At 37.5% G+C, this 13044-nt stretch overlaps 1 protein-coding gene across 4 annotated transcripts in view; it reads left to right on the top strand.

Moving 5' to 3' along the window:
• Window positions 1–13044, top strand: part of OSBPL10 (oxysterol binding protein like 10) — a 120529-nt gene that overhangs the window by 62596 nt on the left and 44889 nt on the right. For all 4 annotated transcript variants that reach the window (XM_068935498.1, XM_068935499.1, XM_068935501.1 and 1 more), the window contains exon 5: window positions 5200–5410. In XM_068935498.1, coding sequence (XP_068791599.1) covers window positions 5200–5410 — 211 coding nt within the window. The remainder of the gene's footprint in view (window positions 1–5199; window positions 5411–13044) is intronic.

The raw sequence follows: 13044 nt of genomic DNA, 5'->3' as shown, positions 1-13044 counted from the left end.
GTAATCCTGATAATCCTTTCATTTTTTTTCTATTTTATATCTAGCATACAGTTAAATTTCTGAAGTCTGAGTGGTATTAATGAGAATATGTGGTGTCTGTTGCATGTTATGGGAACGTGTACAGGTGAGCAGGGGGTGTCAAAGCTGAAACAAGAGCGGGAAGAGAAACGGGTTGAGACTGGGTGAGGAGGCAGGGCAAGTAGTCTGCTGTTGTCAAAGCAGAGAACTTCTTTGAGCAATCTTTTGTCCTCAAGTGAGGAGGAAGGGAAGCTGGAAGCCACAAAAACCACCTGCCCCATGTGTCTCCACTTTGAGCGAAGGTCGTTCAAACTCAAACAAGTCACTTAACTTTGGACAAGGATTGTTGCTGTTGAACTTTTCTCCGTATAAAGGCTTTTCATTCTGGTTTTGAAACCAACCATCTTAAGTGTTGATAAATCATGTAGCCTAAAGAATATGTAGTTCTTGGTTTTACTTTGTAATTAATACCGGAAAGGCATGCTGTGCAGTACTCCTCCACCTCCCCCCTCAAAAAAGGCAAAAAACAGACTCACAAATAAGAGGATTCTGCTGTAGCTTGCTGTAGCTGTTTGGCTTAGAGTCTATTAAGGAATAATGTTTTTAATGAGTTTCTTCTGGCATGGTTTGGTGTTTTTGTGTTAACTTCTCAGTGGTCTATTCCTTTCAGAAAAAACACACTTCAAGTCTTTGTAGATCTTTTATCAATAACTTGCAAACAAAAGTATCAAACATATTTAAAAAAAAAAAAGTTAGTTTAATAGCGTGCTGTATTCTCTTTCCCTTAAGCCACAGAGAATTGCTTTATAGCTCTCTGGAATAGGGGGAATTTTTATTTTTGTTCTGTTCATGCAGCACGTTAAATAGCGTGGTGTTGATCAGCGTGTAAGCAATAAAAGTTCCTCAAGTTCTAGTGCTTTGAATCCTAGAGAGAAGTCACCGTTCTCATTGTCTGCTGCTGTTTCAGGTCCCTAGAAGAGCAGCTAACTTTCCAATTAATGATAGGAAGATAGGTAACATAGAAAGGATGAACCAAAAGGGCCTCTTAAAGCTTTTTGATCAGCTAGAGGATACTGAGACCTAGAGCAGTGTCCATGTTTTGGATGGAAGGAAAAGGAACAATTGATTTTTATTTTAATTTACCCCTAATCTAGGAAGAATATAGTTTGCCAATGACCGTGAAGCTTCAGGCTAGGTGGTAACTGCAAACATTCAGTTAATTTTCCAGAGGTTTCCCAAGCTCTTTGGTCAGTTTATCTTACGCTCTTGTCTTGGCTGCAAAGGAATATGTTTGTGCTTTATTAAGGCGGGAGGGAGGGAAGCTTCAGAATAACTTATTTCCATACTACTTCTCCTTTTAAATTTCTTATGATGTTCTTGAGAACCTCTTTATTATAAAATAGTATTGGTTTCTGGCCAAGGATAATGGCAGATCATTCCTCTACGGGTCACTTTCTCAGACTGGGATAGCTTAGCAAGGCTGATAGGAGGAAACTGCTGTAGCAGTACAGGCAAATCAGCGTTTCCTAGAAGAAAAGGTTGGTCTTGAGGCAGTCATGTTTAAAGGGAAAGGACTAAATTCTAGCTGATGGGAAAGTGGAAATGTATGACATACTCAAAGTTTTATTTCGAATTCCCCCCTTCCCCTCCCCCCCCCCATGGAAACACATTTTTAGAAATGCAAGTTGATTATATGAGAAAATGGAAAGTATGAAAACTGCTTTGAACTGAAAATAAAGCATTTCTGTTGGTGTGAAGCATGAGCAAGTCAGGGTTTCAACTTCACACCGTTATTCAGGATGGAAGAGGGCAGGGGGGAAAGCGTTTTTCTATAAAACTGTATTGTGTAGTCTTCTAGAAAGAATATTTTCATCCCTCTTGTGGCCATTCCTTCAGCTGGCCTCCCTGAGCATCTTGCCTGGCTCTGCTCTTGGGTGAGGAAGGGGGGGTGGGGGGGGTTGTACGTTCACACGTGTGCATGCCCCTGGGGTCCTAGCTGTTCCTTAAAATAATGTCTCCCTGATGTCTTTGTTGGTTTCTGACCGATGGTTTTGTTGTCTGACAAATGGAATCAAAATTGGCCGTGCTCATCGTGCTGTACAAATTCTCATAAGAGTAAATTTTCAGCGAGAATTTGAGAGCACAGTTCATCCCAGTCTTCTAGCCCTTGCAGTTACTTAATTTATATTTGCTTACCAAAACTAAAAGTTTGGCTTTTACTGAAGCTCTTGTCTCTGTTTTTAAATGTTGACACTTAAAACGTCGTTATTTTAACCTGCAGCAAGACATTTCACTACACTTTCTTACTTATCTTCCTACAACAGCTTTTCAGTTACTTCTACTCTAACTTATTTGCAAGTGTAGTTATTTGCATCTTTGAGTTCAGTTTCCTTTTTTTTCTGTTCAGTGCACTTGATGTATACTTTTTTTTTTTTTGTTATCATTCTTTTTACCAGCGTGGGGGAGACTACAGGAAGCACGCGGTACTTAAAAAGGCCGAGCAGAAGGGACACCACAGGTCATGAAGTTTGTGCTACCTTTTTACAATATAGTAGTTTCGTCAAATGGAGCTTGAATCTTTATTGCTTATAAAGTCTGGCAGTTTTTTTGAAAGTTTTTAGCACTTCAACCATATGCCTGTAATTACCTTATTAATTAAACCCGTAATTTATTTCAAGCTTTTGTTTATATTTTTCCCAATGAAATTCTTTTTAGGAAGACAAATTTAAAACAGTATACTTTAGAGAGGAGTACCTAAAGACAGTAAATTTTTCTGACGGCAGGTAGTTCAGTTTTATAGACGCATATTAGCAAAACAAGTTGTCTTTTATCAAGTTGTGACTTTGCCTAGAGGTACCTTTCCTATCTGTAACCAGGATATAAACTTCTTGTTGACATACAGTGTCGCATTAGTGCCCACAGGCTCCAATCTGGCTGGATCTTTATTTGGCTGTATTAGAGAAGAGATGATTGTGTTAGATGCTGTATGGATGCAGAATAAGGAGAATGAAGATAAGCCAACCTCCAACCTGCTTTGAAAAGCTTGTCATGAATTTAATCTAAAAGTTGTTGTATAAAAGATGATGTACATGTTTGTTGTCTCATAAACACTTTAATAATTAAGCCAAATGTGCATGTTTCTTTATTCAAGCTAAGCTGGGGAATCAATAAGCTGTTAAAGAAACATTGCAGTTAATGTGATCCATCGTATGGTAAATGTTATCAGTGTTGACACATTCAGTAATCTGGGCCATACAGATAGCTGACGGAGGTAGGCTTTGATTTTATTTATCTCTAGCCATGTTTAGAGTTTGAACTTTAGCATGTGAGCTTGAATTTGCACGCTTTGGAAACCTGTTAAACATTGATCATTTTTTCTTAAATAGTTTCGTGCTTAGACTGCCTGAAAGCATCATACTAAGCAAACTATGCTAAGAAGGGAGGGAAAGTGAACTAAGGTACTATTGATGAAGTATTCTTTGTGTTTTGTTTAACAGTCCCTCTCGAGGTACTTATACATAATATAGATTCCCCCCTGCCAGCCCTTTCTCCCCTTGGCTGGAGTTTGGGAGGAATGACTGGCACTTGATTGTCCTACCTTTCTTTGGTTCTGACCTAGGAAATTATGATCTTTAGAGTGCTGTAAGTCTGAGAGCTTCTGGAAGTAGTAAAGAAATTTCACCCATTGTATCAATCTGGCAGAGGGTTGGTAGGTTATTTTTATTTCATCTACCTTTCAGGATCATAAGCCTGTAGTGGTTCTGAAAGTAGAAAGATCTGAAAATCAGGTTTCAGGGGAAGTAAGACGGTTTAGTACATGCAACCTATAACCATTATTCAATATGGATAAATGGGAGAGCTTCCACAGGTAATTGAGCCTCAGATTTTTATTGATAGATCTTACATCTGCAAGGGAAAGTCATCGTGAAGAATTGTCTACCTGGCAGTATATCATCTGTGCCATGTCTTGCCAACTTGATGACCAGTGGTGAAGAAGGGGAGAGATTTGAAAAAATTATTACTTAGATATTGTGATCTGCACTACAATTGAGCAAACGCTTCATATTTTGAAGGGGGGGGGATAGGTACTTTACATCCTTTTGCAATGATAGATTTGCAGCCTTGTGCTTAAAAACAGCTTTATGTGTGCCAACAGTTTTTTTTGTACACTGGTTAGATACCATGACAAATTTGTAAGGAGTAAATCAATACCATTTGAGGATGTACAGCAGGATGACGGAATTCTCAAACTATCCCTTTGAGATTAGATGTGCAAAGTCTGGCTCTTTAGACATAGGATGTCAGAATCTCAGCGTTTTTAAAAAAAAAACATAATCCTGAATTAGTCTGAGTTTTGGCCCAAGCGGGTATGATTATGGTGTATTTGAAAGACACTCCCAAATGCAGTGTGGTAGATGAAGGTGGCTTATGGTCCTCAAGAAATGTAAGTGGAAGAGGAGACTTGTCATATGCATGTATAATTTCCTTCAGGCTGTAAAATGGAGAGAGATTTTAAATATCTTTTCTTTTTCAGCTGTAGGAAGGATTTCTGGAAGCTTACCAATTTGTTGAGAGAACAGCCTACTCAAATAACATTGTTATTTCATCTGCTATGCAAGCATGCATTTCAACTTCCTCTCGATGGTCCAAATCTAGAAACAGATTAACTTTCTCCCTGACAGCTGGTATTCATATCTGATAGTAAATACGTACGCTTCAGTTGCATCCTGTGATAGTGTCTGTAAACTGTAAAATGTCCTTTCTTAGACTGTGATTAAATGGTATAAAAGAAAGAAGGCAGGAGAATAGCTTAGGTCCCTCTGGTGTCTCAAATCACACACTAAGGAAAGAAAATCTAACCCTAACCTGATGATGGGTAAGGAGGTGGAATTTTCATACCTTTCCTTAGGAAGACTTCTAGAAAGTATGAGTGACACAATTCACCCTACTCTGAACTTATTTTAAGAGATTGTTTTCTTTAACATAATGTAGACTTTTTTACAGGCCTGTGCTAGTCTCAAGCCCTTCATTTTTGTAGATAAGTGTATAATATGTTTGGATCAGAACGTTAATGTTCATTTGTGGTAGTTCTTTAAGTTTAGTTACTATATCAACCCATAAGAACTCAGCAGCTGCCTAGTGATATTTCATATGACTGCAGATGTTTTTGGACCTTTACAGATCATGAGCCAAGTAGAGGGACAACAGAAGAATCTTGTACAAGCCATCGAAGCTCTTCCAAGTTCTGGGCCCCTTTCTGCCTTGGATCAGGACTTGCTGCTTTTAAAAGCTACCTCTGCTGCCACCCTGAGCTGCCTTGGAGAATGCTTGACTCTACTACAGCAGAGCATGCATCAAGTGGGCCAGCACCATAACAGGACGTTGCCATCAGGTGAGCACGAGCTCTCTTGGGTATTTTTTTTTCTAATGTGCTTTAGGTGTGTTTTTTGTTTTGTGTTTTTTGTTTTGTGTTTTAATTGTGATCCCGAAGTAGGCAAAATGAACCCTTTCGCAAAGAGGCCAGTTGGGGTAAACAGCATGCAAGTTTCTATAGCATCCAGTATCAGTGGTTTTTTTGTCTTTTGTTTGGTTAGTTTTTTTTTTAAGCCTAAAAACATCTGCAAAATCCGTTGAAATCAGAGAAGAGGAGGAAAAAGAGGTCGTCCTAAGTCTTTTCAGGGAGATTGGGCTCTGAAAAAAGGAGGAAAAAAATTGGGGGTCTGAAAGGATGGAGAACAGGCAGAAAAGCTTATATTCTCAATGACAGCGCAGAATCTGTGTGGGTTTTTTTTTTTTTTTGAGACTTAAAGCACAATGCGGATTTATTTGATTAAAAATACATTTAATATTATGCACTGTGGTAATGAAAATCATATTTATAGTTTTCTAGATGGAGAGATACTAAAGTAGATTCATTCCAGCTTGAGGTTTTCTTTACATCTGGAAAGAGATCTCCTCGATGCTTTTTAAAAAAATCTATGGGAGATTATTATGAGCCTAAAAAGCCAAAGCGATTCTGCATTTAGATATGTGTCCCTCTCAGTCCCTGTCTGTGTATGTGGACCTTTGTTTTCCTGAAAGGGTAGTCAGTGGTTTCTTATACACAAACTGCACTGCTTAATCTACAAGCAGAATCAGGACTTGATACAGAGGAGCAACAACAGCAGAATCCTGGGTCTGGGATGGCTTTTCATCATTTCAGTATGGGCTTCAATAGCAACAAAATTCAGTTTCAAGTAGATGCTTTAAAAACAAGCATCCTCACTTATAGTAGGCTTACTGCAGGGCAGGATATGCTCTCGGGGCTGCTGAGACAACCAGTTAGGAAACTCTCTGAAGAATTTCCACTGTGGAAGAAAATAGAAATGTGAGAGCATCAGCTGAGAAGTAGGCAAATGATGTATTAAAAAGGAGGAAGAGAAGAGTTCTTGGCAAAACTGGTGTAAAAACTGACACCTATACTATTGTGTATTGGGACTTCCCCTAATCCAGATTCTGAAACCCCGAATCCAGATTCTGAAATATTTCATAAATGAACATATTAACAGCAACAAAAAACCCTTTTATTTTCTGCCTTTTGGTTTTCCTCTAGAAAATGCAAAAAATATTGCACACATCTGAATAGTAATGCTAAGGAACATTTCTTTTGAATTCTTTGATATAATTTTGTTTCAGAAAAGAACAGTTTGGAACAAAGATGAAAAGCATCCTTCAAAGAAAAAAGTCAGTTTCCAATTACTAAGTCCCTGGAGGTTGTTTTTCATGTCCAGGTGATTTAACTGAACTGTCAGCGATGAATGACTTAATGAGTTGTACATGCCCTTGAATGTGTCTCCAAATAATCATACTTTAAATCAGTGTCTCTGTTTTGATTAGATAATGATTTTTGAGTGGTCTGTGCACAATAACAGAGAAAAGCGAGCATAACACTTGTAACTGAGGTAGGGGAATCCCATGTTTGGAAATAAGTTGAAAGCCACTATTATGAAGTATTTAACTTAATAAACTTTAATTAAAAGTGTTTATTTCCCCTAAGACCTTAGGTTTGTTCAAAAACTCCTTTAGGAGTCAAAGTTCTGTAGCACTGGTTTGTAACTGTGAGAACCTGAATGCAAGCAGTTAATTCTTCAGTGTGTACATGTGCTTAGGCTTCTGTATGTAATTAAAAAAAAAAAAAAAAACGCGGCAGGGGGGGACAGAGAAGAGAGAGGAACTAAAAGCTGCTGAAATATTTAGTCTCTTCTTTTCCTGGCTGAAAGAGTCTGCAAAATGATTTTTTTGTTTTTTCTCCCCCAGGCCTTGTTATGCAACATAGTTGCCTGAAAGAACCTGGACTAAAAGTCTTGATTACTGATTTTCCTACACACTTAATCTTGTTCAGGCCTACTTTGATAGACTTAGCATTTCTGCAGTTGGTAGAGGTTTCTAAGTCATCAAAGCTGCAGAAACTCGTACCTAATCAGACTAATGCCTTTAAGTAATCCTCTAGCAAACTCTAATCCTGGAAGATAATATATTTGATTCTGTATCCTCCAGGTAAACTCTTTTAATTTCAGACCCAGAAGATGCAACCAAAGGAGGACTCTTACTGTCTCATCTTCATGCTGTCAAGTGAAAATGACTCTTAGTTTAACAGCCATACGCTCCTCTGATGGGAAGTCTAAAACACCATCTTTCACGAGTGGTGGGATGGCCCTGCGGAATGTATCACCAAAAGCCAAGTGCTGCTGTTCCAGTGCTGTCTCATTACCTGCTGCGAAGCATCCAAGATGTTAGTTGAATAATTCCTGTAGGAAGGTAGTGGGCGTTGCAGGGGCAAGATCCTCAGGGTTTTATATAGACAGACAGGATAGAAATTTGACAACTCGCTTTCTTGCTTCTGGCCTTCAGTTCGTGAAAACTGATTAGCAAAGCAGGACAATCCTGCTCATGTGGAACGTGAGAAGTAATCAACAGCTCAGCCTAGCTGAGCTGAAGTTACCCTTGAGTTTGCTTTCACATACCATCAAAAGCTCTCACTGTTATGCCATAAAGAGGCAACTGCCTGGAAAGTAGATATGCCTGTTTCCCAGTATGTTTGCTCTGCTTGTGTTTTTGAAGTCATTATTGCTGACTGGCGCAAGGAATGCTGACTTCTTCTCTGTGCACCACAGGCCTTGCAATCTTATCACAGGTTTCTAAAGCAAGGACTTAAAGTAACTGAGAGTTTCTGGTGTAGTACTTAGGCAGTACACCAGAAAGATTATTATTAAATGCTTGCTATTTGAAAAAGATTTACTGACCTTTACTGTTTGAAAAAAAAAAACATCAAGAGAAAGGAGACAAAATTTTTTCGTTTCATTTTCCAGTAGTGGTGAATGGAAAGAAAGCAGCTTTGCATTCAGCATCCAGAGTCTACGATTGTATAGGTCTTGACCTTAAATTCCTCATTACATCATTTGTTGTGGAATAGTTTACGGATTTTTGCTCCTCATTTCTGTGTGTTTCGTGAATTGTCAGTCTTAGACCGTAAGCCTACAAGAAGTCTTGAAGATTAAACTGAAGCCTTTCATCTTTTCTTGAAGGATAGTCAACACATGCTCTTTATTTCTACTCTAAAGCTTCCAGGAAAGATTTTTATTATGCTCCTTCTGTTGCTAGTGCTTGATTTTTATTTCTTTATTTTTATTTTGTTTGGAACTGTATCAACAAGAACAGTCAGTGAATCAAACTCCTGTCTTGGGTTTACTCCTGTGTTTCTATTTTTGAGTCCAAATACTGTCAAATTCATTTCTAACTGCCTTTACTAAAGGTATGTGCATTGATCTCAATCTGATTAAGTTTTTGTCATCTTTCTTCCATTGAAAAATGTGCTGGAGAGAGGGATTATTTCTGTTATCTGAAAAGTATTAGTTACCCTTTACTTTGCAGTGTGAGGTAAGGAAGAATAATTGCATTTTTCTCCACAAACTTGTTTCGATTTTGAGATTTTGTTCTTTTTGTAGGTGGAAGAAAAGTTTGAAGGTGTGTGGGCTTATGGGTTTTTTGTTTGTGGGTTTTGGTGTGTTGGGTTTTTTGGTTTGGTTTTGGTTTTTTTTTTGCCAAGGACAGCTATCATTTACATATATTTATAGTATTGGCTATTCAGCATCAGTGCCTTGTGACAAGCTTCAGTTCATTTAGTGTGCAGACAGGAAAAATGTGCCTTTTTATTAAAAATATGGAGAAGAAATTTTTGTCTTCACTTGAAACTTTAAAACTTCAGTGTTGTTTTTTTCTAATATATAGCCATGGGCAGAAGGATCTCTCTAGAACCTATTGACTGCTATACTTAACGTCCTTTTCTCCCAGATGAAGAACATAGCAAACTTGAGTGTCTGGTCTTGTTTTAAGGTCATTTTTTCATGTTATATTGTATTTTAAGGCTGTTTTTTTATTTTATGTTTTGGGTAGATAGAATCCTGTCTTACAGTCAGCAGCCTATGCAGGTAGATCAATTCAAAAAATTGATCTTTCACATTAGATATTCATTTAGTGAATAGAGCATCTCCCAGAGAGAAAATCTCTCATACGTTTGTATCTTTCTCACTTTTCTGAACTGTAAAATAAAGCTCTTCTTTTTTCTGAGGAATTTCTTTTTAGAACACAAAAACTAACCCACCTTCACTATAGATTTACTGGAGTTTGGAAATGCTGAAGTGTGCAGATGTCACTTATTTTGGCTCCTGAGACGGCAAATGGACTGAAGATGATTCTGGAATCATGGGGACGTACTTGAAGTTTGTTTGAACAGGTTCTCGGGTGCCTTGTTTTGGAGAAAAGAAACTGACAGGGAAGACAAGACCTGAGTGCGTTCAACTTGGTGACAAATGACAGCTGGAGATTCTTCTGTAGTTGAGATGGTGGGAGGAGAGAAAAATGAGGAGTCGTCTTTTCCTGTTTAAAAAAAAAAAAAGGAGGGGGACAGGGAAGGGAGAGGAAAGAAGAGAGAGGAGAACAAATTCTTGCTTGCCTGTTCAACTTAACTAAGTTCTGCATGGTCATTCAGGTCTCCCTTAAGTGTGTTAGCGCTAGACTTGCTTCTCTTGGGAATAACTGAAATATGTTTGTTATTCTTTCTCTATGCTAACACATTATGTTATATATGTTCTTCTTTCTTTGGAAAATAGCATTATTTTCTAGTCCCTGTGAGGTATTAGCAAATATGATGATGTCCTTCTAATCTGAAAAGCAGAGGTACAGCTGCTACTTGCTGTTGGTGCTTTCTGCCTGCCGTAGGATTTAGCGGACTGACGACACTGGTGTGTCTGTCTCTCAGCCGCGTATTGCAAATTATATGATACGTGCTTCTGAGCTGCGACAGGAATCCAAATCTAATCTTGGTCTCTCCTGGAGGCCTGCCGTTGCATTGTTAAGGGGATATTTGTTACAGTATAGTTGCAGTGTGTTTTAAGAGTTTTATCAGTAGGTGTTCTTTTACGATTGTACCTCAGAGAAAACATAGGTATTTTTATAAACCAAGACCAGAGAACTTAAATAGGAAGATTTTTGGTTATAGAATCTGGCAGAAGTTAAGAATATTTCATACATCAATTATGAGGCAGAAAAGTAGTCTGAAGGTACATCAGGAACCTAGAAAATCAGAATCAAAAAAGAAAACGATCATTATTGTTTAACAGAGAAGTGTTCTGCAAACCCTCTCTTTGGGGAGAATTTCCCTCCCCTCCTGCTGTGTGCACTTGTGAAGCTGTCTTTTTTGCATGTACATGTGAACTAAACTTTTAGAGAAACTGCAGAACAGTTTTGACCGTTTCAGTCAAGAGTACGACTCAGTTGGTGACCTTAATTTACTTTTCACTTCTGTGCATTTTCCCCGAAATCCAGTCCCCTGGATATGCTGATACTGCTGCCTCATCTCCAGGCTTGGGTTTTCACTGTTGGAACCATATAACCAACGCGCAGAATACATTTTGTTGATTTTACTAGTAATAAATTTGGTATTTCCCTTGTAATTTTTCCATAGTTTACTCCAAAACCAGATGTTTTGTTTTAATTAGTGTAGTGCTGTTAATAGTCTAAAGAAAATAGTAAAGTACTGTGTAAGCAGTAAATGGTTTTGTATCACGTCTTGTGAATGTTTCTTGAGTTTTTCTTTAGAATTGTGAAATGTATCAAAAAAAAGAATAACTGAATATTCTTTTCTGTCAGCTATCTTAGGCTAGGATTGAGAATAGAGCAAAATTCTGGCTTAAAAACAGAATAGTGATAGTGGTTTTGTCCTTTTCTTACCCGACTCTCTGATGATGAATCTTTTTTTCTCTTTTCCATCATAGGTTTATTTTTTATATATATTTTCTGAAGTCGTTAAGAGGATAGTAATGAATTAGTGACAGAAGATTATTTAGAGTGCTGTTAAGTCTGGGTGAAATTATTTGCTGATGGCGACTTGGTCTGGGAGAAGGAGAGTAAATTCCAATAAAATACTTTGGGTTGATAAGGGACAGAAAACAATTCTTAGTTTGGTTATCTTGTATCAATGTAATTGAAATTAAGAGCCTGAAATACAGAATACAGACAATCTGTGTTTCCTCTTAAGTAAATACATCTCTCTCCGTTGTAAATGCATACACTACTTTATAGGTTGAGGAAATATTCCATTTTCTGGTAAAAGTAATTTCTGCTGGTACAGATGAGAATGCTTTGGATATACAGTTGAGTAAAGTAGGACCCATGTTTTCAGGTCCTTTCACTTATATATAATAAGATTCTATTTTGATCTTATTTGATTCTTGTGATGATTTTTAATGACGTCTCTCTTAGTACTTTGCTTTTGTCTGAGAAGTACGGTGCCATGTTAGATATATGGAAACTCCCTTTGGATGATCCAAGTATGCTGACATCTCAGAGCAAGACTGGCAGATTAAAGATTGTCAGAGATTCCCTGCTGGCACTTTGAAACCAGGCGCGGAAGTTTTTGAACTTGCTCGGAGAGTTGACTTTTAATATTCTTATTTATTTAGATTTCTGTGGTGTATGACTAATGTCTTTTACTGTCTCTTTGATGGACTATGCCAAAGGGATTTCACTTCTGTTTTACTGGGACGCTGCATGTCTCTTCTGCAAAGTAGTCAGATTCCAAGCAAATATAATATTATGAAATGATTTTTCTTGAATGAAGAGATGTTGGGGAAACAGATATGCTTTAACTTTTGGACCTTGATTCTTGGCACCCTGTTACTGTTGGTAAGGTCAGAATGTGTTGTTAAGACCTATACAAAAGTATTTTTAAAAATTGATTAAGCTGACAGGATTTATTGTTCTGTGAGGGTAACAATTGTGCTGGGGACAGGTGGGAAAATATGCTTGCATAGTTCTAATAGATTCTGTAAGAGTTTAAAATGTGGGGAGAAAGATGAAGAAGCAAGTGGTCTTTTTTCTTCTTTTTTTTTTCCTTACTAGATGTCTTTGCACTGAAGAAAACTGCTATAGTATTTTAAAAATATGTAAATGTTTGCATTTACAATAAATATCTTCTGAAGTGAGGTGTTTATTCACGCAGTGGCTTTCTCTTCTGTTTATTCATAGAAACGGGGTTCTAAAAATATATTAATTTAAAAAAAAATTCTTTAGGGTGAAGGCCAAATGTATTATTTTGGAAAAAGAAAATAGATGGCCTAAGGGAGTGACCGGATGACTTATTTTCAGACTTGCATAAAGAGAAGTTGCTTCAATTTTTTTTAACCTCTGTAACTGGAAAATAGCAATAATAATCCAATATTCAGCTGTTTGTCAGGGAGGAGCAGAACAATAAATTAAGATTAGTTTCTGCTAAGTAATGAAGAATGAGAAACACAGCTATGCACCACAGAACCTTTGTGACTGTCCAAAAAGAAAACAAGTTTTTTTAATCTCTTGCTTTTTTTTTTTTCCCTCTGTAATCTGTACTAATTAACTTTACAGAAGATTTTTTTAAAAAAAGTTTACTAGTTTACAGCCTTATGAATTCCCTCCAAGGACTCAACTTTATCTGAAGTTTTATCCTCCAAC

The sequence above is a fragment of the Struthio camelus genome, chromosome 2 (genome assembly GCF_040807025.1).
Source record: "Struthio camelus isolate bStrCam1 chromosome 2, bStrCam1.hap1, whole genome shotgun sequence".
NCBI lineage: Eukaryota > Metazoa > Chordata > Aves > Struthioniformes > Struthionidae > Struthio > Struthio camelus.
Note: the sequence above shows the minus strand (reverse complement) of the source record. Positions and strands in the feature narration are given on the sequence as shown.